We start from the raw sequence: 25,412 nt of genomic DNA, 5'->3' as shown, positions 1-25,412 counted from the left end.
TTTAGTCGCCTTCTACGACACGCAGGGAATACGTGGGAAGTATTCTTAATCCCCTATCCCCAGGGATTATATATATATTAAGTGGGAGATGCATAAAAGAAAGAGACAGGAGGTCAAGAGAAAGGTGCAAGAGGTGAAAAAGAGGACAAATGAGAGTTGGGGTAAGAGAGTATCGTTAAATTTTAGGGAGAATAAAAAGATGTTCTGGAAGGAGGTCAATAAAGTGCGTAAGACAAGGGAGCAAATGGGAACTTCAGTGAAGGGCGCAAATGGGGAGGTGATAACAAGTAGTAGTGATGTGAGAAGGAGATGGAGTGAGTATTTTGAAGGTTTGTTGAATGTGTTTGATGATAGAGTGGCAGATATAGGGTGTTTTGGTCGAGGTGGTGTGCAAAGTGAGAGGGTTAGGGAAAATGATTTGGTAAACAGAGAAGAGGTAGTAAAAGCTTTGCGGAAGATGAAAGCCGGCAAGGCAGCAGGTTTGGATGGTATTGCAGTGGAATTTATTAAAAAAGGGGGTGACTGTATTATTGACTGGTTGGTAAGGTTATTTAATGTATGTATGACTCATGGTGAGGTGCCTGAGGTTTGGCGGAATGCGTGCATAGTGCCACTGTACAAAGGCAAAGGGGATAAGAATGAGTGCTCAAATTACAGAGGTATAAGTTTGTTGAGTATTCCTGGTAAATTATATGGGAGGATATTGATTGAGAGGGTGAAGGCATGTACAGAGCATCAGATTGGGGAAGAGCAGTGTGGTTTCAGAAGTGGTAGAGGATGTGTGGATCAGGTGTTTGCTTTAAAGAATGTATGTGAGAAATACTTAGAAAACAAATGGATTTGTATGTAGCATTTATGGATCTGGAGAAGGCATATGATAGAGTTGATAGAGATGCTCTGTGGAAGGTATTAAGAATATATGATGTGGGAGGCAAGTTGTTAGAAGCAGTGAAAAGTTTTTATCGAGGATGTAAGGCATGTGTACGTGTAGGAAGAGAGGAAAGTGATTGGTTCTCAGTGAATGTAGGTTTGCGGCAGGGGTGTGTGATGTCTCCATGGTTGTTTAATTTGTTTATGGATGGGGTTGTTAGGGAGGTGAATGCAAGAGTTTTGGAAAGAGGGGCAAGTATGAAGTCTGTTGGGGATGAGAGAGCTTGGGAAGTGAGTCAGTTGTTGTTCACTGATGATACAGCACTGGTGGCTGATTCATGTGAGAAACTGCAGAAGCTGGTGACTGAGTTTGGTAAAGTGTGTGAAAGAAGAAAGTTAAGAGTAAATGTGAATAAGAGCAAGGTTATTAGGTACAGTAGGGTTGAGGGTCAAGTCAATTGGGAGGTAAGTTTGAATGGAGAAAAACTGGAGGAAGTAAAGTGTTTTAGATATCTGGGAGTGGATCTGGCAGTGGATGGAACCATGGAAGCGGAACTGGATCATAGGGTGGGGGAGGGGGCGAAAATTCTGGGAGCCTTGAAGAATGTGTGGAAGTCGAGAACATTATCTCGGAAAGCAAAAATGGGTATGTTTGAAGGAATAGTGGTTCCAACAATGTTGTATGGTTGCGAGGCATGGGCTATGGATAGAGTTGTGTGCAGGAGGATGGATGTGCTGGAAATGAGGTGTTTGAGATTTTTTCTTTTCTTTTTTTTTTTTTGCTTTGTCGCTGTCTCCCGCGTTTGCGAGGTAGCGCAAGGAAACAGACGAAAGAAATGGCCCAACCCACCCCCATACACATGTATATACATACGTCCACACATGCAAATATACATACCTACACCACTTTCCATCGTTTACTCCAGACGCTTCACATGCCCTGATTCGATCCACTGACAGCACGTCAACCCCGGTATACCACATCGATCCAATTCACTCTATTCCTTGCCCTCCTTTCACCCTCCTGCATGTTCAGGCCCCGATCACACAAAATGTTTTTCACTCCATCTTTACACCTCCAATTTGGTCTCACACTTCTCGTTCCCTCCACCTCCGACACATATATCCTCTTGGTCAATCTTTCCTCACTCATTCTCTCCATGTGCCCAAACCATTTCAAAACACCCTCTTCTGCTCTCTCAACCATGCTCTTTTTATTTCCACACATCTCTCTTACCCTTACGTTACTTACTCGATCAAACCACCTCACACCACACATTGTCCTCAAACATCTCATTTCCAGCACATATATATAAATTGGAAACAGAAAAAGGAGTCCTGCGTGGAGTGCTCATCCTCCTCAGAGGCTCAGATTGGGGTTTCTAAATGTGTGTGGATGTAACCAGGATGAGAAAAAGGAGAGATAGGTAGTATGTTTGAGGAAAGGAACCTGGATGTTTTGGCTCTGAGTGAAACAAAGTCCAAGGGTAAAAGGTAAGAGTGGCTTGGGAATGTCTTTAGAGTAAAGTCAGGGGTTAGTGAGAGGACAAGAGCAAAGGAAGGAGTAGCACTACTCCTGAAGCAAGAGTTGTGGGAATATGTGATAGAGTGTAAGAAAGTAAACTCTAGATTGATATGGGTAAAACTGGAAGTGGATGGAGAGAGATGGGTGATTATTGATGCCTATGCACCTGGTTAGTGGAAGAAATATCATGAGAGACAAGTGTTTTGGGAACAGCTGAGTGAGTGTGTTAGCAGCTTTGATGTCTGAGACTGGGTTATATTGATGGGTGATTTTAATGCAACGGTGAGTAATATGGCAGTTGAGGGTATGATTAGTGTACATGGGGTGTTCACTGTTGTAAATGGAAATGGTGAAGAGCTTGTGGATTTGTGTGCTGAAAAAGGACTGGTGATTGGGAATACCTGGTTTAAAAAAGAGACATACATAAGTATACGTATATGAGTAGGAGAGATAGCCAGAGGGTGTTATTGGATTACATGTTATTTGACATGCATTAGTATAGAGACTTTTGGATGTTAATGTGCTGAGAGGGTCAGCTTGAGGGATGTCTGATCACTATCTTGTGGAGGCAAAGGTGAAGATTTGTAGAGGTTTTCAGAAAAGAATATAGAATGTTGAGGAGAAGAGAGTGGTGAGTGTAAGTGATCTTCGAAAGGAGACTTGTGTGACAAAGTACCATGAGAGATTGAGTGCATAATGGCAAAAGGTGAAAGCAAATGACGCAAGAGGAGTGTGGAGGATGGGATGAATTTAGGGAAGCAGTGATGGGTTGCACAAAAGATGAAAGTGGCGTGAGAAAGTTGGGAGGTGGGCAGATTAGGAAGGTAGTGAATGGTGGGATGAAGAAGTAAGATTGTTAATGAAAGAGAAGAGAGAGGCATTTAGATGATATTTGCAGGGAAGGTGTGCAAATGACTGGGAGATGTATAAAAGAAAGTGGTACGAGGTCAAGAGAAAAGTGCAAAAGAGTTGGGGTGAGAGAGTATCATTAAATTCGAGGGAGAATAAAAAGATGGTATTGCAGTTGAATTTATTAAAAAGGGATGGCTGTGTTGTTGATTGGTTGGTAAGGATATTCATTGTATGTATGAACCATTGTGAAGGGCCTGAGGATTGGCAGAATGCATGCATAGTGCCATTGTACATTGGCAAAGGGTATAAAAGTGAGTGTTCAAACTACAGAGACATAAGTTTATTGAGTATTCCTGGGAGATTATATGGAAGGGTATTGATTGAGAGGGTGAAGGCATGTACAGAGCATCAGACTGGGGAAGAGCAGTGTGGTTTCAGAAGTGGTAGAGGATATGTGGATCAGGTGTTTGCTTTGAAGAATGTATGTGAGAAACACTTAAAAAAAATGGATTTGTATGAAGCATTTATGGATCTGGAGAAGACATATGATAGGGTTAATAAGATGCTTTGTAGAAGGTTTTAAGAGTATATGGTGTGGGAGGTAAGTTGCTAGAAGCGGTGAAAAGCTTTTATCAAGGATGTGAGGCATGTGTATGAATAGGAAGAGTGGAGAGTGATTGGGTCCCAGTGAATATCGGTCTGTGGCAGGGATATGTGATGTCCCCATGGTTGTTTGATGTGTCTATGGCTGGAGTAGTTAGGGAGATAAATGCAAGAGTTTTGGAGAAAGGGGTGAGTATGCAGTCTGTTATGGATGAGAGGGCCTGGGAAGTGAGTCGTTTGCTGATGATACAGCTCAATTGGCTGATTAGTGTGAGAAACTGCAAAGGTTGGTGACAGTTTGGAAAAGTTTGTGAAAGGAGATAGTTAAGAGTAAATGTGAATAAGAGCAAGGTTATTAGGTTCAGTAGGATTGAAGGACAAGTTAATTGAGATGTGAGTTTGAGTGGAGAAAAATTGGAGAAAGTGAAGTGTTTTAGATGTCTGGGAGTGGACTTAGCAGCAGATGAAACTATGGAAGAAGTGAGTTACAGGGTGGGGGAGGGGGCGTAGGTTCTGGGAGCAATGAATAAATGGATATGTTTGAAGGAGTAGTATTTACAACAATGTTATATGGTTGGGATGCATGGGCTATAGATAGGGTTGTACAGAGAAGAGTGGATGTGCTGGAAATGAAATGTTTGAGGACAATATGTGATGTGAGGTGGTTTGATCTAGTAAGTAATATAAGGGTGAGAGAGATGTGTGGAAATGAAAAGTGTATGGTTGAGAGAGCAGAAGAGGTTGTGTTGAAATGATTTGGACATAAGGAGAGAATAAGTGAGGAAAGATTGACAAAGAGGAGATATGTCTCAGAGGTCGAGGGAAGAAGGAGAAGCGGGAGACAAAATTGGAGGTGAAATGATGGAGTGAAAATATTTTGAACAATCAGGGCCTGAACTTGGAGGAGGATGAGAGGCATGCATGGAATAGAGTAAATTGGAATGATGTGGTATACTGGGGTCAACGTGCTGTCATTGGATTGAACCAGGGCATGTGAAGCGTCTGGGGTAAACCATGGAAAGGTGTGTGGGACCTGGATGTGGATGGGGAGCTGTGGTTTTGGTGCATTACACATGACAGCTAGAGACTGAGTGTGAATGAATGTGGCCTTTTTGTCTGTTTTCCTGGCGCTACCTCGCTGAAGCATCGGATAAAAATACTGTTTTCCTGTCTGGTGGGGTAGCAACCTGAATGGAGGAAGGCAAGCAAGTATGAGTATGTACATGTGTATGTATGTAATGTTTGTGTATGTGTGCATTTATGTATATTTATATGTATTTTATTTATTTATTTATTTTGCTTTGTCGCTGTCTCCCGCGTTAGCGAGGTAGCGCAAGGAAACAGACGAAAGAATGGCCCAACCCGCCCACATACACATTTATATACATACACGTCCACACACGCAAATATACATACTTATACATCTCAGTGTACACATATATATACACACACAGACATATACATATATACACATGTACATAATTCATACTGTCTGTCTTTATTTGTTCCCATCGCCACCTCGCCACACATGGAATAACATCCCCCTCCCCCCTCATTTGTGCGAGGTAGCGCTAGGCAAAGACAAACAAAGGCCCCATTCGTTCACACTCAGTCTCTAGCTGTCATGCAATAACGCCCAAAACCACTGCTCCCTTTCCGCATCCAGGCCCCACACAACTTTCCATGGTTTACCCCAGACGCTTCACATGCCCTCATTCAATCCATTCACAGCACGTCGACCCCAGTATACCACATCAATCCAATTCACTCTATTCCTTGCCCGCCTTTCACCCTCCTGCATGTTCAGGCCCCGATCACACAAAATCTTTTTCACTCCATCTTTCCACTTCCAATTTGGTCTCCCACTTCTCTTCGTTCCCTCCATCTCCGACACATATATCCTCTTGGTCAATCTTTCCTCAGTCATTCTCTCTACATGACAAAACCATTTCAAAACACCCTCTTCTGCTCTCTCAACCACGCTCTTCTTATTTCCACACATCTCTCTTACCCTTACATTATTTACTCGATCAAACCACCTCACACCACATATTGTCCTCAAACATCTCATTTCCAGCACATCCACCCTCCTACGCACAACTCTATCCATAGCCCACGCCTCGCAACCATACAACATTGTTGGAACCACAATTCCTTCAAACATACCCATTTTTGCTTTCCGAGATAATGTTCTCGACTTCCACACATTCTTCAAGGCTCCCAGGATTTTCGCCCCCTCCCCCACCCTGTGATTCACTTCCGCTTCCATGGTTCCATCCACTGCCAGATCCACTCCCAGATATCTAAAACACTTTACTTCCTCCAGTTTTTCTCCATTCAAACTTACCTCCCAATTGACTTGACCCTCAACCCTACTGTACCTAATAACCTTGCTCTTATTCACATTTACCCTTAACTTTCTTCTTTCTTACACTTTACCAAACTCAGTCACCAGCTTCTGCAGTTTCTCACATGAATCAGCCACAAGTGCTGTATCATCAGCGAACAACAACTGACTCACTTCCCAAGCTCTCTCATCCCCAACAGACTGCATACTTGCTCCTCTTTCCAAAACTCTTGCATTCACCTCCCTAACAACCCCATCCATAAACAAATTAAACAACCATGGAGACATCACACACCCCTGCCACAAACCTACATTCACTGAGAACCAATCACTTTCCTCTCTTCCTACACGTACACATGCCTTACATACTCGATAAAAACTTTTCACTGCTTCTAACAACTTGCCTCCCACACCATATATTCTTAGTACCTTCCACAGAGCATCTCTATCAACCCTATCATATGTCTTCTCGAGATCCATAAATGCTACATACAAATCCATTTGCTTTTCTAAGTATTTCTCACATACATTCTTCAAAGCAAACACCTGATCCACACATCCTCTACCACTTCTGAAACCACACTGCTCTTCCCCAATCTGATATATATATATATATATATATATATATATATATATATATATATATATATATATATATCAGATTGGGGAAGAGCAGTAACAAAGTAAAATAATAAAAACATATATATATATATATATATATATATATATATATATATATATATATATATATATATATATATATATATATATATATTCCCTGGGGATAGGGGCGAAAGAATACCTCCCACGTATTCCCTGCGTGTCGTAGAAGGCGACTAAAAGGGAAAGGACCGGGGGGCTGGAAATCCTCCCCTCTCGTTTTTTTTTTTTTTTAATTTTCCAAAAGAAGGAACAGAGAAGAGGTCCAGGTGAGGATATTCCCTCAAAGGCCCAGTCCTCTGTTCTTAACGCTACCTCGCTATCGCGGGAAATAGCGAATAGTATGAAAAAAAAAAAAAAATATATATATATATATATATATATATATATATATATATATATATATATATATATATATATATATATATATATATATATATATATGGAACCATGGAAGCGGAAGTAAATCATAGGGTGGGGGAGGGGGCGAAAGTCCTGGGAGTCTTGAAGAATGTGTGGAAGTCGAGAACATTATCTCGGAAAGCAAAAATGGCTATGTTTGAAGGAATAGTGGTTCCAACAATGTTGTATGGTTGCTTGGCGTGGGCTATGGATAAATTGTGCGCAGGAGGGTGGATGTGCTGGAAATGAGATGTTTGAGGACAATATGTGATGTGAGGTGGTTTGATCGATGGTTTGGGCACATGGAGAGAATGAGTGAGGAAAGATTGACCAAGAGGATATATGTGTTGGAGGTGGAGGGAACGAGAAGTGGGAGACCAAATTGGAGGTGGAAAGATGGAGTGAAAAAGGTTTTGAGTGATCGGGGCCTGAACATGCAGGAGGGTGAAAGGCGGGCAAGGAATAGAGTGCATTGGATCGATGTGGTATACCGGGGTCGACGTGCTGTCAATGGATTGAATCAGGGCATGTGAAGCGTCTGTGTTAAACCATGGAAAGTTGTGTGGGGCCTGGATGTGGAAAGGGAGCTGTGGTTTCGGGCATTATTACGTGACAGCTGGAGGCTGGGTATGAGCGAATGGGGCCTTTGTTGTCTTTTCCTAGCGCTACCTCGCACACATGAGGGGGATGTTATTCCATGTGTGGTGAGGTGGTGATGTGAATAAATAAAGGCAGACAGTATGAATTATGTACATGTGTATATATGTATATGTCTGTGTGTGTATATATATGTGTACATTGAGATGTATAGGTATGTATATATGTGTGTGTGGACATGTATGTATATACATGTGTATGGGGGTGGGTTGAGCCATTTCTTTCGTCTGTTTCCTTGCGCTGCCTCGCTAACGCGGGAGACAGCGACAAAGCAAAATAATAATAATAATAATAAATTTTTTTTTTTTGCCTTTGTCGCTGTCTCCCGCGTTTGCGAGGTAGCGCAAGGAAACAGACGAAAGAAATGGCCCAACCCACCCCCATATACATGTATATACATACATCCACACACAGAAATATGCATACCTACACAGCTTTACATGGTTTACCCCAGACGCATCACATGCCCTGATTCAATCCACTGACAGCACGTCAACCCCGGTATACCACATCGATCCAGTTCACTCTATTCCTTGCCCTCCTTTCACCCTCCTGCATGTTCAGGCCCCGATCACACAAAATCTTTTTCACTCCATCTTTCCACATCCAATTTGGTCTCCCACTTCTCCTTGTTACCTCCACCTCCGATACATATATCCTCTTGGTCAATCTTTCCTCACTCATTCTCTCCATGTGCCCAAACCATTTCAACACACCCTCTTCTGCTCTCTCAACCACGGTCTTTTTATATCCACACAGCTGTCTTACCCTTACGTTACTTACTCGATCAAACCACCTCACACCACATATTGTCCTCAAACATCTCATTTCCAGCACATCCATCCTCCTGCGCACAACTCTATCCATAGCCCACGCCTCGCAACCATACACCATTGTTGGAACCACTATTCCTTCAAACATACCCATTTTTGCTTTCCGAGATAATGTTCTCGACTTCCACACATTCTTCAAAGCTCCCAGGATTTTCGCCCCCTCCCCCACCCTATGATCCACTTCCGCTTCCATGGATCCATCCACTGCCAGATCCACTCCCAGATATCTAAAACACTTTACTTCCTCCAGTTTTTCTCCATTCAAACTTACCTCCCAGTTGACATGACCCTCAACCCTACTGTACCTAATAACCTTGCTCTTATTCACATTTACTCTTAACTTTCTTCTTTCACACACTTTACCAAACTCAGTCACCAGCTTCTGCAGTTTCTCACATGAATCAGCCACCAGCGCTGTATCATCAGCGAACAACAACTGACTCACTTCCCAAGTTCTCTCATCCCCAACAGACTTCATGCTTGCCCCTCTTTCCAAAACTCCTGCATTTACCTCCCTAACAACCCCATCCATAAACAAATTAAACAACCATGGAGACATCACACACCCTTGCCACAAACCTACATTCACTGAGAACCAATCACTTTCCTCTCTTCCTACATGTACACATGCCATACATCCTCGATAAAAACTTTTCACTGCTTCTAACAACTTGCCTCCCACACCATATATTCTTAATACCTTCCACAGAGCATCTCTATCAACTCTATCATATGCCATATCATATGCCATCTCCAGATCCATAAATGCTACATACAAATCCATTTGCTTTTCTAAGTATTTCTCACATACATTCTTCAAAGCAAACACCTGATCCACACATCCTCTACCACTTCTGAAACCACACTGCTCTTCCCCAATCTGATGCTCTGTACATGCCTTCACCCTCTCAATCAATACCCTCCCATATAATTTACCAGGAATACTCAACAAACTTATACCTCTGTAATTTGAGCACTCACTCTTATCCCCTTTGCCTTTGTACAATGGCACTATGCACGCATTCTGCCAATCCTCAGGCACCTCACCATGAGTCATACATACATTAAATAACCTTACCAACCAGTCAATAATACAGTCACCCCCTTTTTCAATAAATTCCACTGCAATACCATCCAAACCTGCTGCCTTGCCGGCTTTCATCTTCCGCAAAGCTTTTACTACCTCTTCTCTCTTTACCAAATCATTTTCACCAACCCTCTCACTTTGCACACCACCTCGACCAAAACACCCTATATCTGCCACTCTATCATCAAACACATTCAACAAACCTTCAAAATACTCACTCCATCTCCTTCTCACATCACCACTACTTGTTATCACCTCCCCATTTGCACCCTTCACTGAAGTTCCCATTTGCTCCCTTGTCTTACGCACTTTATTTACCTCCTTCCAGAACATCTTTTTATTCTCCCTAAAATTTAATGATACTCTCTCACCCCAACTCTCATTTGCCCACTTTTTCACCTCTTGCATCTTTCTCTTGACCTCCTGTCTGTTTCTTTTATACATCTCCCACTCAATTGCATTTTTTCCCTGCAAAAATCGTCCAAATGCCTCTCTCTTCTCTTTCACTAATAATCTTACTTCTTCATCCCACCACTCACTACCCTTTCTAATCAACCCACCTCCCACTCCCATAATAAATATATATGTATATATATTAGTGGATGGGCCTTTCTTCATCAGTTTCCTGTTGATACCTTGCTGACTTGGGCAACAGCGATTATGTATAATTAAAAGAAGTTGATGGTATTAGTATCAATGACTAGTCACAAACAAAATTGTATTTGAGTATCATATGTTATTGAAAAAGGTTTGAATACTCCGTGAGAAATAATAACAATGCAAAATTCAAATATGGGCATACTACAAGAAGCATTTTTTTTTTTTGTTTAAACCTGTAGTTTTCCTTTAGTAGTTTGTAAAATCAAACTCCTCTACCTTAGATCAACCATGGACACCGAGAAGTTGCTTACTTGAGCCTTATGTCTGGGTCTGCAAAATGGGAATTAGAAGTGGATGGAGTATGGAAGATACCACCCAGTTTAGAACTTATAGCATGGCTAGAAGATCAATACTTACACAATAAGCATTCTAAAGTTAATCTCAAAGGCTCACTTCAGGTTAGTAAATTTTGCTTTCTCTTGTTTTACCTTTCATGTTTGATTGAATGATATGGAAACTTAGATTACAAGTCTTGATGAAATTTGTTAGGGCAAGGGATTCTGCAGTTATACATGCTAGAGGAATGATATGTGTGGAAGCATTTTGAGCTTAAAGGTATTGTAAATGGAGTTATTAGTTTCCTTTGATGAATCAACTCTGTTAACGAAAGGAAAATGTAAGAAACACTTTTATAAATGTAGTTGTTCACGTTTCATTTTAACACACTGAGCATGGGTAATTGAAGAGGTAGTACGAGCCTTTTCCATCCCGTTGAATTAGAAATGGAATTGACAATGATGGAATGACAGATATATATTTTTCTTGTATTGAAGGCTCCACTCACAGACAAAAGTCCACATCGAGGGTGGGCTTTAATTGCATTAATTATGAAATAATGAGATAGTTATGAAACAGAAAAAAAAGGCAGGGGAAAGTATTTATGAATTTTTGAGGATGTGAAAGACCTGTCTTTTGAAATGTGCCAGGTCATAGTTATTGGGAAAGACATAAGAGGGCAGAGATTTCCAAAACCTTGATGTGTAGGGAAAGAAGCAGGTATCAAAACAGCCCACCCTTGAGTTGCCGATGGCCATACAATAACAATGTGACGCAGCACCTTGCCAAGTATTGCGTAGTCTAGCTACCAGTCTGGGCACACAAGCAGCCTGCTCTCAGAAGTAAAGACCAGAGTAATACCTATAGGATAGGGAAAGTGAACCAACATTGCATCATAGGGCAAGGGAGTCAAGTTTGGAAGTTAGCCTGAGGCAGTTTATAAGTCAGATCACTTTCAACTCAACCCTGTCAAGTAAACATACAGAGCTAGAACTGGAGAAACTGCTCAGAAGAAAAGAAGTTTCGACATCTAAACAGGACACCCAGTTTCTTAGAGGCAGACTTAGCTACTCCTGTAATGTGGGGTTTCTGAGAAAGAGTGGATGTTACAGTAATACCAAGTATGTTCATTGAGTCAAGAGGTGGAATTACAGAACTGTTAAAAGAGAGATGAGAGTTGTGAGGAGTTTTTGATGGACATATGGGTAGAAAGTGGGTCTTGGAGGCATTAGATATAACAAGATTTTGTTGGCCTAATGAGATATGCTGTCCAAGTCAGAGTTTATTGAGGAAGCTGTGTCAAGACAAGATGCAGATCAAGTGAGAGAAGAGGGAGCAGAATTGAAGGATATGGATGAATGCAGTGTTGAGTCATCAGCATATGAGTGCATTGGATTATTTGTGGAGGATTTTTCCTATATTTTTCTGTATTACCTGTGATTGGAACATGTCAGTTATGATGATGAATGGCAGTCCATGATAGAAGGGCATCGACAAGTTGGTGGTCTCTGTGACAGGGTTATGTCAACAGTTTATTGCCAAACTCCCATGGGAACTGAAGGTGTTGGTTTGAGAAAATGGACAGGCCAGCAAGATAGACTTCTCAAGTCTTTCCATATGAGAAGACCAATTACCTCTCTCCATCAGCCTCCCTGAAAACTTTCTGAGTCTTAGACCTGTTACAGTCTAATAGTTTTCAGGCAGTTTAGCTCTTCAGTGTCGTTTCATGATTATGTTGATACCTTTCTTCGTATAGCTTTATTCCTTGGAAGAATAGTTGGTAAATTACATACTGTGTTAGTCTCAGGATTCTGCTTCTTGTTTATGATGAGCTCTTATAGATTAAGATAAACCCACAACTCAGTTTTTTTTATTGAATATCATGATAGTCCCATTAATAAGTACTTTTAGGAATGATAATATCATGCTTTATGCCTTTGATTTTTTACTTCACTCAATATTTCCATGTTATTCTTTTTTGGCACATCCTGGACTCGTATCCCTCTCGAAGAGTAATATATCTTCAGTTCATGGATCAAGAGACTTGTCACCTGGGTCATGTGCTAGAGCACATGTAAAGAAGGTTCCTATACTTTGGCCTTTGTTAGGAATTTGCTTTTTGGGGACTTCAAGATGAGGGGCATTTGGCATTCATCTGGTGCCTTCATAAAATGGTACTTTAGTTAAGACATTAATTTGTTGTTGTGATATATATTTTTCTGTTTAGTTGAATGGTTTTGATTACAGAACTCCATAAAAGAGAAATGTAGGTTTTGAAATTTCAAAAAACTTTTCCACCAAAGTAGTGTCCCATAAGCAAATGTTTTTCCCTGCCCATCCTTCTCCTTTTTCTGAAAAGATGCTTTCTTTCTGTCTTTGATAGCTTCATTGGGTTGACTCTGAAATGTACAGATGAATAGGGTGTTGATCATTCAGGAGTGGGTAGGACGCTCATTTGCAGAGGCATCCTGATTCATAGAACTAATATATTTCAGTTGTAGGTGGTATGACCAGAAAGGGTGAATGGAAGAGAACTTCTGTACCAACATTCAGGGATTAACAGTGATCTAGACCCCAATAATCCCTAAGGGATATATCTTGTTTTCCTTAAGGGACACCACCTTAGAGAGAAAAGATTTTCAAATTTCAAAACCTAATTTTTTAGATTCAAATATAAGGTCTATCCATCTAACTATCTATATCTCTGACACCAATTCCATCCAGGAACTCCGATCAAGGATTGGCCATGGCAAAAGAGTCTCCACTTATCCCTGTTCTTACATGTCTCCCTTGCATAAACCATTCCACGCATTTTTCCACCATTTCTCTCCCTCCAGTATTCCTCCACCCTATTTGCCACATCACAGGTGGTCTTCCTTTCGCATCAACCCCTTTAGTTGTATTATCATGCACTCTCCTTGTAAACTCCCAGTCTTAAATTCTTTCCACATGCCCAAACCACCTCAAAGTAATATGTTTCACCCATTCCGCCATTCTGCAATTACTTCTCTTTGCATTTTGCGCCATCTTTCATACACCCGTTCATTTCTTTCTTCATTCCATCTAATCGAATACATGCTCTTCTCAAATAGCTCATTTCCACAGCCTGGAGTCTTGACCTCTGTGACTCATTCCTTGTCCATGTTTTGGCTGCATGGGTCAGAGTTAGGAGGACCATGCTGTCCCGCAATCCTCTCTTCACTTCCGTATTTACACCTTTACCCATCATTATTCTATTAAGGGACCCAATGACTCCTCTACCCTGTACTGCTCTCTCTCTGTCATCTCTCCTTCCATATTCCCATATATACCCACGACAGCTCCTAAATACTTAAATTCTCTTACTTCTTCCAGTCTTTCTCATCCATATATCCAAAGCACAGTTTAGTACACTTTCTTCTTTCACTCTGTATGGTTTTATAAAATCTGTACTTTCACTATTTCTCCTTTTAGACACCATTACTTTACTTTTACTTGCATTTACCTTCAGTTGCCTACACTTACACACCTCATAAAACACACTTACAACCTGCTGTAACTCCTATTGACTTTCTGAAAACAACACAGTATCATCCACAAACAGGCTTGCTACTATTGACTCTCTGAAAACAACACAATATCATCCACAAACAGGCTTGCCACTATTCACCAGATCTCACCGCCATGCTCCATCTCTGCACCCCATTTTCCTAGTTTTGCTTTCACCTCTCTTATCACTTTATCCATATATGGGGAGAAAGAATATTTCCCACATATTCCCTGCGTGTCGTAGAAGGCGACTAAAAGGGAAGGGAGCGGGGGGCTGGAAATCCTCCCCTCTCATTTTTTTTTTTTTTTTTCAATTTTCCAAAAGAAGGAACAGAGAAGGGGGCCAGGTGAGGATATTCCCTCTAAGGCCCAGTCCTCTGTTCTTAACGCTACCTTGCTAATGCGGGAAATGGTGAATAGTATGAAAAAAAAAAAATATATATATATATATATATATATATATATATATATATATATATATATATATATATATATATATATATATATATATATATATATATATTTATTTTGGAAAGAGGGGCAAGTATGAAGTCTGTTGGGGATGAGAGAGCTTGGGAAGTGAGTCAGTTGTTGTTCGCTGATGATACAGCGCTGGTGGCTGATTCATGTGAGAAACTGCAGAAGCTGGTGACTGAGTTTGGTAAAGTGTGTGAAAGGAGAAAGTTAAGAGTAAATGTGAATAAGAGCAAGGTTAGTAGGTACAGTAGGGTTGAGGGGCAAGTCAGTTGGGAGGTAAGTTTGAATGGAGAAAAACTGGAGGAAGTAAAGTGTTTTAGATATCTGGGAGTGGATCTGGCAGCGGATGGAACCATGGAAGTGGAAGTAAATCATAGGGTGGGGGAGGGGGCGAAAATCCTGGGAGCCTTGAAGAATGTGTGGAAGTTGAGAACATTATCTCGGAAAGCAAAAATGGGTATGCTTGAAGGAATAGTGGTTCCAACAATGTTGCATGGTTGCGAGGTGTGGGCTATGGATAGAGTTGTGCGCAGGAGGGTGGATGTGCTGGAAATGAGATGTTTGAGGACAATATGTGGTGTGAGGTGGTTTGATCGAGTAAGTAATGTAAAGGTAAGAGAGATGTGTGGAAATAAAAAGAGCATGGTTGAGAGAGCAGAGGAGGGTGTTTTGAAATGGTTTGGGCACATGGAGAGAATGAGTGAGGAAAGATTGACCAAGAGGATATATGTGTCGGAGGTGGAGGGAACGAGAAGTGGGAGACCAAATTGAAGGTGGAAAGATGGGGTGAAAAAGATTTTTAGCGATTGGGGCCTGAACATGCAGGAGGGTGAAAGGCGCGCAAGGAATAGAGTGAATTGGATCGATGTGGTATACCGGGGTCGACGTGCTGTCAATGGATTGAATCAGGGCATGTGAAGCATCTGGGGTAAACCATGGAAAGTTGTGTGGGGCCTGGATGTGGAAAGGGAGCTGTGGTTTCGGGCATTATTGCATGACAGCTAGAGACTAAGTGTGAACAAACGGGGCCTTTGTTGTCTTTTCCTAGTGCTACCTCGCACACATGAGGGGGAGGGGGATGTTATTCCATGTGTGGCGAGGTGGCGATGGGAATGAATAAAGGTAGACAGTGTGAATGGTGTGCATGTGTATATATGTATGTGTCTGTGTGTGTATATATGTGTGTACATTGAGATGTATGGGTATGTATATTTGCATGTGTGGACATATATGTATATACATGTGTATGGGGGTGGGTTGGGCCATTTCTTTCGTCTGTTTCCTTGCGCTACCTCGCAAACGCGGGAGACAGCGACAAAGCAAAATAGATAAATAGATAATGTGTATATGAGTGGATGGGCCATTCTTCGTCCGTTTCCTGGCATTACCTTGCTGTTATGGGAAACAGCAATTATGTATGATAATGATAAAATAAAAAGATTTCATATACATTTGCCATTTTTCCAAATTAGCGAGGTAGTGTTGAGAACAGAGGACTGAGCCTTAGAGGGAATATTCTCACTTGGCCCTCTTTTCTGTTCCTTTTTTTTTGGAGGGGGGGTAAGGGAGAGAGAGAGAGAGAGAGAGAGAGAGAGAGAGAGAGAGAGAGAGAGAGAGAGAGAGAGAGAGAGAGAATGGGAATGAATAAAGGCAGACAGTATGAATTATGTACATGTGTATATATGTATATGTCTGTGTGTGAATATATATGTATACGTTGAGATGTATAGGTATGTATATTTGCGTGTGTGGATGTGTATGTATATACATGTGTATGTGGGTGGGTTGGGCCATTCTTCCGTCTGTTTCCTTGCGCTACCTCGCTAAAGCGGGAGACAGCGACAAAGCAAAATATATTTATTTTGCTTATTTATATACACACAGACATATACATATATACACATGTACATAATTCATACTGTCTGCCTTTATTCATTCCCATCGCCACCCCGCCACACATGAAATAACAACCCCCTCCCCCAAATGTGTGTGAGGTAGCGCTAGGAAAAGACAACAAAGGCCACATTTGTTCACACTCAGTCTCTATCTGTCATGTAATAATGCACCGAAATGACAGTTCCCTTTCCATATCCAGGCCCCACAGAACTTTCCATGGTTTACCCCAAACGCTTCACATGCCCTTGATCAATCCATTAACAGCACTTTGACCCCGGTATACCACATCATTCCAATTCTCTGTATTCCTTGCATGCCTTTCACCCTCCTGCAAGTTCAGGCCCTGATCACTCAAAATTTTTCTCACTCCATCTTTCCATCTCCAATTTGGTCTCCCAATTCTCCACGTTCCCTCCACTTCTGACACATATATCCTCTTGGTCAATCTTTCCTCACTCTTTCTCTCCATGTAACCAAACCATTTCTCAAACCACCCTCTTCTGCTCTCTCAACCACACTCTTTTTATTACCACACATCTCTCTTACCCTTACATTACTTACTCGATCAAACCATCTCACACAACATATTGTCCTCAGACATCTCATTTCCAGCACATCCACCCTCCTCTGCACAACTCTATCCATAGCCCACACCTTACAACCATATAACATTGTTGGAACCACTGTTCCTTCAAACATACCCATTTTTGCTCTCCAAGATAATGTTCTTGACTCCCACACATTCTTCACCGCTCCCAGAACTTTCACCCCCTCCCCCACCCTATGATTCACTTCTGCTTCCATGGTTCCATCCGCTGCCAAATCCACTCCCAGATATCTAAAACACTTCATTGCCTCCAGCTTTTCTCCATTCAAACTTTCCTCCCAATTGACTTGTCCCTCAACCCTACTGTACCTAATAACCTTGCTTTTATTCACATTTACGCTCAGCTTTCTTCTTTCACACACTTTACCAAACTCAGTCACCAGCTTCTGCAGTTTCTCACACGAATCAGCCTCCAGCGCTGTATCATCAGCGAACAACAACTGACACTTCCCAAGCTCTCTCATCCACAACAGACTGCATACTTCCCCCTCTTTCCAAAACTCTTGCATTCACCTCCCTAACAACCCCATCCATAAACAAATTAAACAATGATGGAGACATCACACACCCCTGCCACAAACCTACATTCACTGAGAACGAATCACTTTCCTCCCTTCCTACATGTACACATGCCTTACATCCTCGATAAAAACTTTTCACTGCTTCTAACAACTTGCCTCCCACACCATATATACTTAATACCTTCCACAGAGCATGTCTATCATCTCTTATCATATGCCTTCTCCAGATCCATAAATGCCACATACAAATCCATTTGCTTTTCTAAGTATTTCACACATACATTCTTCAAAGCAAACACCTGATCCACACATCCTCTACCACTTCTGAAACCACACTGCTCTTCCCCAATCTGATGCTCTGTACATGCCTTCACCCTCTCAATCAATACCCTCCCGTATAATTTCCCAAGAATACTCAACAAACTTATACCCATGTAATTTGAGCACTCACTTTTATCCCCTTTGCCTTTGCACAATGGCATTATGCTAGCATTCCGCCAATCCTTAGGCACCTCACCATGAGACATACATACATTAAGTAACCTTACCAACCAGTCAACAATACAGTCACCCCTTTTTTTTTTTATAAATTCTACTGCAGTATCATCCAAACCCGCTGCCTTGCCTACTTTCATCTTCCACAAAGCTTTTACTACCTCTTCTCTGTTTACCAAATCATTTTCCCAAACCCTCTCACTTTGCACACCACCTCGACCAAAACACCCTATATCTGCCACTCTATCATCAAACAATTTCAACAAACCTTCAAAATACTCACTCCTTCTCACATCACCATTACTTGTTATCACCTCCCCATTTGCCCCCTTCACTGAAGGTCCCATTTGCTCCCTTGTCTTACGTACTTTGTTTACCTCCTTCCAAAACATCTTTTTATTCTACCTAAAATTTAATGATTCTCACCCCAACTCTCATTTGCCCTCTTTTTCACCTCTTGCACCTTTCTCTTGACCTCTTGCCTCTTTCTTTTATACATCTCTCACTCATTTGCATTATTTCCCCGCAAAAATCATTCAAATGCCTCTCTCTTCTCTTTCACTAATAATCTTACTTCTTCATCCCACTACTCACTACCCTTTCTAATCTGCCCACCTCCCATACTTCTCATGCCACAAGCATCTTTTGCGCAAGCCATCACTGCTTCCCTAGATACATCCCATCCCCCCCCCACTCCCCTTACCTCCTTAGTTCTCACCTTTTTCCATTCTGTACTCAGTCTCTCCTGGTACTTCCTCACGCAAGTCTCCTTCCCAAGCTCACTTACTCTCACCACTCTTTTCACCCCAACATTCTCTCTTCTCTTCTGAGAACTTCTACAAATCTTCACCTTTGCCTCCACAAGATAATGATCAGACATCCCTCCAGTTGCACCTCTCAGCACATTAACATCCAAAAGTCTCTCTTTCGCGTGCCTATCAATTAACATATAATCCAATAATGCTATCTAGCCATCTCTCCTACTTACATACGTATACTTATGTATATCTCTCTTTTTAAACCAGGTATTCCCAATCAACAGTCCTTTTTCAGCACATAAATCTACAAGCTCTTCACCATTACCATTTACAACACTGAACACCACATGTACACGAATTACTCCTTCAACTGCCACATTACTTATCTTTTCATTCAAATCACCCATCACTATTACCCAGTCTCTTGCATCAAAACTTCTGACACATTCACTCAGCTGCTCCCAAAACACTTGCCTCTCATGATCTTTCTTTTTATGCCCAGGGGCATATGCACCAATAATCACCCATCTCTATCAACTTTCAGTTTTACCCATATCAATCTAGAGTTTACTTTCTTACACTCTATCACATACTCCCACCACTCCTGTTTCAGGAGTAGTGCTACTCCTTCCCTTGCTCTTGTCCTCTAACTAACCCCTGACTTTACTCCCAAGACATTCCCAAACCACTCTTCCCCTTTACCCTTGAGCTTCATTTCACTCAGAGAAAAAACATCCAGGTTCCTTTCCTCAAACATGCTACCTATCTCTCCTTTTTTCTCATATATATATACTTCCCACGTATTCCCTGCGTGTCGTAGAAGGCGACTAAAAGGGAAGGGAGCGGGGGGCTGGAAATGCTCCCCTCTCGTTTTTTTTTTAATTTTCCAAAAGAAGGAACAGAGAATTGGGCCAGGTGAGGGTAGTCCCTCAAAGGCTCAGTTCTCTGTTCTTAACGCTACCTCGCTAATGCAGGAAATGGCGAATAGTTTGAAAGAAAGAAATATATATATATATATATATATATATATATATATATATATATATATATATATATATATATATATATATATATATATTTTTTTTTTTTTTTTTTTTTTATACTTTGTCGCTGTCTCCCGCGTTTGCGAGGTAGCGCAAGGAAACAGACAAAAGAAATGGCCCAACCCCCCCCATACACATGTATATACATACGTCCACACACGCAAATATACATACCTACACAGCTTTCCATGGTTTACCCCAGACGCTTCACATGCCTTGATTCAATCCACTGACAGCACGTCAACCCCGGTATACCACATCGCTCCAATTCACTCTATTCCTTGCCCTCCTTTCACCCTCCTGCATGTTCAGGCCCCGATCACACAAAATCTTTTTCACTCCATCTTTCCACCTCCAATTTGGTCTCCCTCTTCTCCTTGCTCCCTCCACCTCCGACACATATATCCTCTTGGTCAATCTTTCCTCACTCATCCTCTCCATGTGCCCAAACCACTTCAAAACACCCTCTTCTGCTCTCTCAACCACGCTCTTTTTATTTCCACACATCTCTCTTATCCTTACGTTACTCACTCGATCAAACCACCTCACACCACACATTGTCCTCAAACATCTCATTTCCAGCACATCCATCCTCCTGCGCACAACTCTATCCATAGCCCATGCCTCGCAACCATACAACATTGTTGGAACCACTATTCCTTCAAACATACCCATTTTTGCTTTCCGAGATAATGTTCTCGACTTCCACACATTCTTCAAGGCCCCCAGAATTTTCGCCCCCTCCCCCACCCTATGATCCACTTCCGCTTCCATGGTTCCATCCGCTGCCAGATCCACTCCCAGATATCTAAAACACTTCACTTCCTCCAGTTTTTCTCCATTCAAACTCACCTCCCAATTGACTTGACCCTCAACCCTACTGTACCTAATAACCTTGCTCTTATTCACATTTACTCTTAACTTTCTTCTTCCACACACTTTACCAAACTCAGTCACCAGCTTCTGCAGTTTCTCACATGAATCAGCCACCAGCGCTGTATCATCAGCGAACAACAACTGACTCCCTATATATATATATATATATATATATATATATATATATATATATATATATATATATATATATATATAAATATATATATATATATATATATATATATATATATATATATATATATATATATATATATATATATATATATATATATATTATCCCTGGGGATAGGGGAGAAAGAATGCTTCCCACGTATTCCCTGCGTGTCGTAGAAGGCGACTAAAAGGGGAGGGAGCGGGTTGCTGGAAATCCTCCCCTCTCGTTTTTTTCAATTTTCCAAAAGAAGGAACAGAGAAGGGGGCCAGGTGAGGATATTCTCTCAAAGGCCCAGTCCTCTGTTCTTAACGCTACCTCGCTATTGCGGGAAATGGCGAATAGTACGAAAGAAAGAAGAAAAAAGATATATATATATATATATATATACATATATATATATATATATATATATATATATATATATATATATATATATATATATATATATATATATATATATTGGGCCCAAAAACCTGTGAATCCCTCACCACCAATTCTTTCATGAGGAGGACCAGAGCAGCTCGAAGATACAGTAGACAATGAAACAGGTATTGTCTATGAGCTGGTTGGTGTTGTCTCACATATAGCAGACCCACGTTTCCCAGGCAAGAATAACTTGATAGCTTGTATTAAGGTTGGACCCAGCTATCATGTTCGAGCCAAAGTGTCTTCTGTATCTCACTGGTATCTTTTCAGTGATATTAGTAAGGGTCTTCACATCTTGGTTACATCCACACACATTTAGGCTCTTGAAGTAGAACCTTCAGACACAATTGAAAATGTGAAGGAAAATAGTGAAATTGGAGAAAAATGTAGCTTAGACATTGAAGCTTATTGATACAGTGGTTAAATTAATGAGAACTGCTATTGACGTTTGTGTAAATAAATTATACATTTCCTTTTTTCCATAGCCAGAGGTTGAACCATTATGTGACATTCATTTTTTTTTTTCTTCATTCATTTCAAGCTAGAAGTTTCAGTTTTCTAAATTGTTTCTTACATTTTTTCATATGTATATATATGTATGTGTGTGTGTGTGTATATGTGCGTATATATGTGTATGTGTGTGTATGTGTATATGTATATATATATGTATATTATCCCTGGGGATAGGGGTGAAAGAATACCTCCCACGTATTCCTCGCGTGTCGTAGAAAGCGACTAGAGGGGACGGGACCGGGGGGCCAGAAATCCTCCCCTCCTTGTATTAACTTTCTAAAATGGGAAACAGAAGAAGGAGTCACGCGGGGAGTGCTCATCCTCCTCGAAGGCTCAGAGTGGGGTGCCTAAATGTGTGTGGATGTAACCAAGATGTGAAAAAAGGAGAGATAGGTAGTATGTTTGAGGAAAGGAACCTGGATGTTTTGGCTCTGAGTGAAACGAAGCTCAAGGGTAAAGGGGAAGAGTGGTTTGGGAATGTCTGGGGAGTAAAGTCAGGGGTTAGTGAGAGGACAAGAGCAAGGGAAGGAGTAGCAATACTCCTGAAACAGTTGTGGGAGTATGTGATAGAGTGTAAGAAAGTAAATTCTCGATTAATATGGGTAAAACTGAAAGTTCATGGAGAGAGGTGGGTGATTATTGGTGCATATGCACCTGGGCATGAGAAGAAAGATCAAGAGAGGCAAGTGTTTTGGGAGCAGCTGAATGAGTGTGTTAGTGGTTTTGATGCACGAGACCGGGTTATAGTGATGGGTGATTTGAATGCAAAGGTGAGTAATGTGGCAGTTGAGGGAATAATTGGTATACATGGGGTGTTCAGTGTTGTAAATGGAAATGGTGAAGAGCTTGTAGATTTATGTGCTGAAAAAGGACTGATGATTGGGAATACCTGGTTTAAAAAGCGAGATATACATAAGTATACTTATGTAAGTAGGAGAGATGGCCAGAGAGCGTTATTGGATTACGTGTTAATTGACAGGCGTGCGAAAGAGAGACTTTTGGATGTTAATGTGCTGAGAGGTGCAACTGGAGGGATGTCTGATCATTATCTTGTGGAGGCTAAGGTGAAGATTTGTATGGGTTTTCAGAAAAGAAGAGTGAATGTTGGGGTGAAGAGGGTGGTGAGAGTAAGTGAGCTAGGGAAGGAGACCTGTGTGAGGAAGTACCAGGAGAGACTGAGTACAGAATGGAAAAAGGTGAGAACAATGGAAGTAAGGGGAGTGGGGGAGGAATGGGATGTATTTAGGGAATCAGTGATGGATTGCGCAAAAGATGCTTGTGGCATAAGAAGAGTGGGAGGTGGGTTGATTAGAAAGGGTAGTGAGTGGTGGGATGAAGAAGTAAGAGTATTAGTGAAAGAGAAGAGAGAGGCATTTGGACGATTTTTGCAGGGAAAAAATGCAATTGAGTGGGAGATGTATAAAAGAAAGAGACAGGAGGTCAAGAGAAAGGTGCAAGAGGTGAAAAAAAGGGCAAATGAGAGTTGGGGTGAGAGAGTATCATTAAATTTTAGGGAGAATAAAAAGATGTTCTGGAAGGAGGTAAATAAAGTGCGTAAGACAAGGGAGCAAATGGGAACTTCAGTGAAGGGCGCAAATGGGGAGGTGATAACAAGTAGTGGTGATGTGAGAAGGAGATGGAGTGAGTATTTTGAAGGTTTGTTGAATGTGTTTGATGATAGAGTGGCAGATATAGGGTGTTTTGGTCGAGGTGGTGTGCAAAGTGAGAGGGTTAGGGAAAATGATTTGGTAAACAGAGAAGAGGTAGTGAAAGCTTTGCGGATGATGAAAGCCAGCAAGGCAGCAGGTTTGGATGGTATTGCAGTGGAATTTATTAAAAAAGGGGGTGACTGTATTGTTGACTGGTTGGTAAGGTTATTTAATGTATGTATGACTCATGGTGAGGTGCCTGAGGATTGGCGGAATGCGTGCATAGTGCCATTGTACAAAGGCAAAGGGGATAAGAGTGAGTGCTCAAATTACAGAGGTATAAGTTTGTTGAGTATTCCTGGTAAATTATATGGGAGGGTATTGATTGAGAGGGTGAAGGCATGTACAGAGCATCAGATTGGGGAAGAGCAGTGTGGTTTCAGAAGTGGTAGAGGATGTGTGGATCAGGTGTTTGCTTTGAAGAATGTATGTGAGAAATACTTAGAAAAGCAAATGGATTTGTATGTAGCATTTATGGATCTGGAGAAGGCATATAATAGAGTTGATAGAGATGCTCTGTGGAAGGTATTAAGAATATATGGTGTGGGAGGAAAGTTGTTAGAAGCAGTGAAAAGTTTTTATCGAGGATGTAAGGCATGTGTACGTGTAGGAAGAGAGGAAAGTGATTGGTTCTCAGTGAATGTAGGTTTGCGGCAGGGGTGTGTGATGTCTCCATGGTTGTTTAATTTGTTTATGGATGGGGTTGTTAGGGAGGTAAATGCAAGAGTTTTGGAAAGAGGTGCAAGTATGAAGTCTGTTGGGGATGAGAGAGCTTGGGAGGTGAGTCAGTTGTTGTTCGCTGATGATACAGCGCTGGTGGCTGATTCATGTGAGAAACTACAGAAGCTGGTGACTGAGTTTGGTAAAGTGTGTGGAAGAAGAAAGTTAAGAGTAAATGTGAATAAGAGCAAGGTTATTAGGTACAGTAGGGTTGAGGGTCAAGTCAATTGGGAGGTGAGTTTGAATGGAGAAAAACTGGAGGAAGTGAAGTGTTTTAGATATCTGGGAGTGGATCTGGCAGCGGATGGAACCATGGAAGCGGAAGTGGATCATAGGGTGGGGGAGGGGGCGAAAATTCTGGGGGCCTTGAAGAATGTGTGGAAGTCGAGAACATTATCTCGGAAAGCAAAAATGGGTATGTTTGAAGGAATAGTGGTTCCAACAATGTTGTATGGTTGCGAGGCGTGGGCTATGGATAGAGTTGTGCGCAGGAGGATGCATGTGCTGGAAATGAGATGTTTGAGGACAATGTGTGGTGTGAGGTGGTTTGATCGAGTGAGTAACGTAAGGTAAGAGAGATGTGTGGAAATAAAAAGAGCGTGGTTAAGAGAGCAGAAGAGGGTGTTTTGAAGTGGTTTGGGCACATGGAGAGGATGAGTGAGGAAAGATTGACCAAGAGGATATATGTGTCAGAGGTGGAGGGAACGAGGAGAAGTGGGAGACCAAATTGGAGGTGGAAAGATGGAGTGAAAAAGATTTTGTGTGATCGGGGCCTGAACATGCAGGAGGGTGAAAGTAGGGCAAGGAATAGAGTGAATTGGATCGATGTGGTATTCCGGGGTTGACGTGCTGTCATTGGATTGAATCAGGGCATGTGAAGCGTCTGGGGTAAACCA

At 41.5% G+C, this 25,412-nt stretch overlaps 1 protein-coding gene across 1 annotated transcript in view; it reads left to right on the top strand.

Annotated features, from left to right (window-relative positions):
* Nucleotides 1-25,412, top strand: part of LOC139764960 (intermembrane lipid transfer protein VPS13A-like) — a 1,504,808-nt gene that overhangs the window by 1,038,212 nt on the left and 441,184 nt on the right. Inside the window, 1 exon segment of the mRNA XM_071692018.1 lies at nucleotides 10,718-10,894. Coding sequence (XP_071548119.1) covers nucleotides 10,718-10,894 — 177 coding nt within the window.

The sequence above is a fragment of the Panulirus ornatus genome, chromosome 52, assembly GCF_036320965.1.
Source record: "Panulirus ornatus isolate Po-2019 chromosome 52, ASM3632096v1, whole genome shotgun sequence".
NCBI classification, from domain to species: Eukaryota; Metazoa; Arthropoda; class Malacostraca; order Decapoda; family Palinuridae; genus Panulirus; species Panulirus ornatus.
This window is presented reverse-complemented; position numbering and strand designations above follow the sequence as displayed.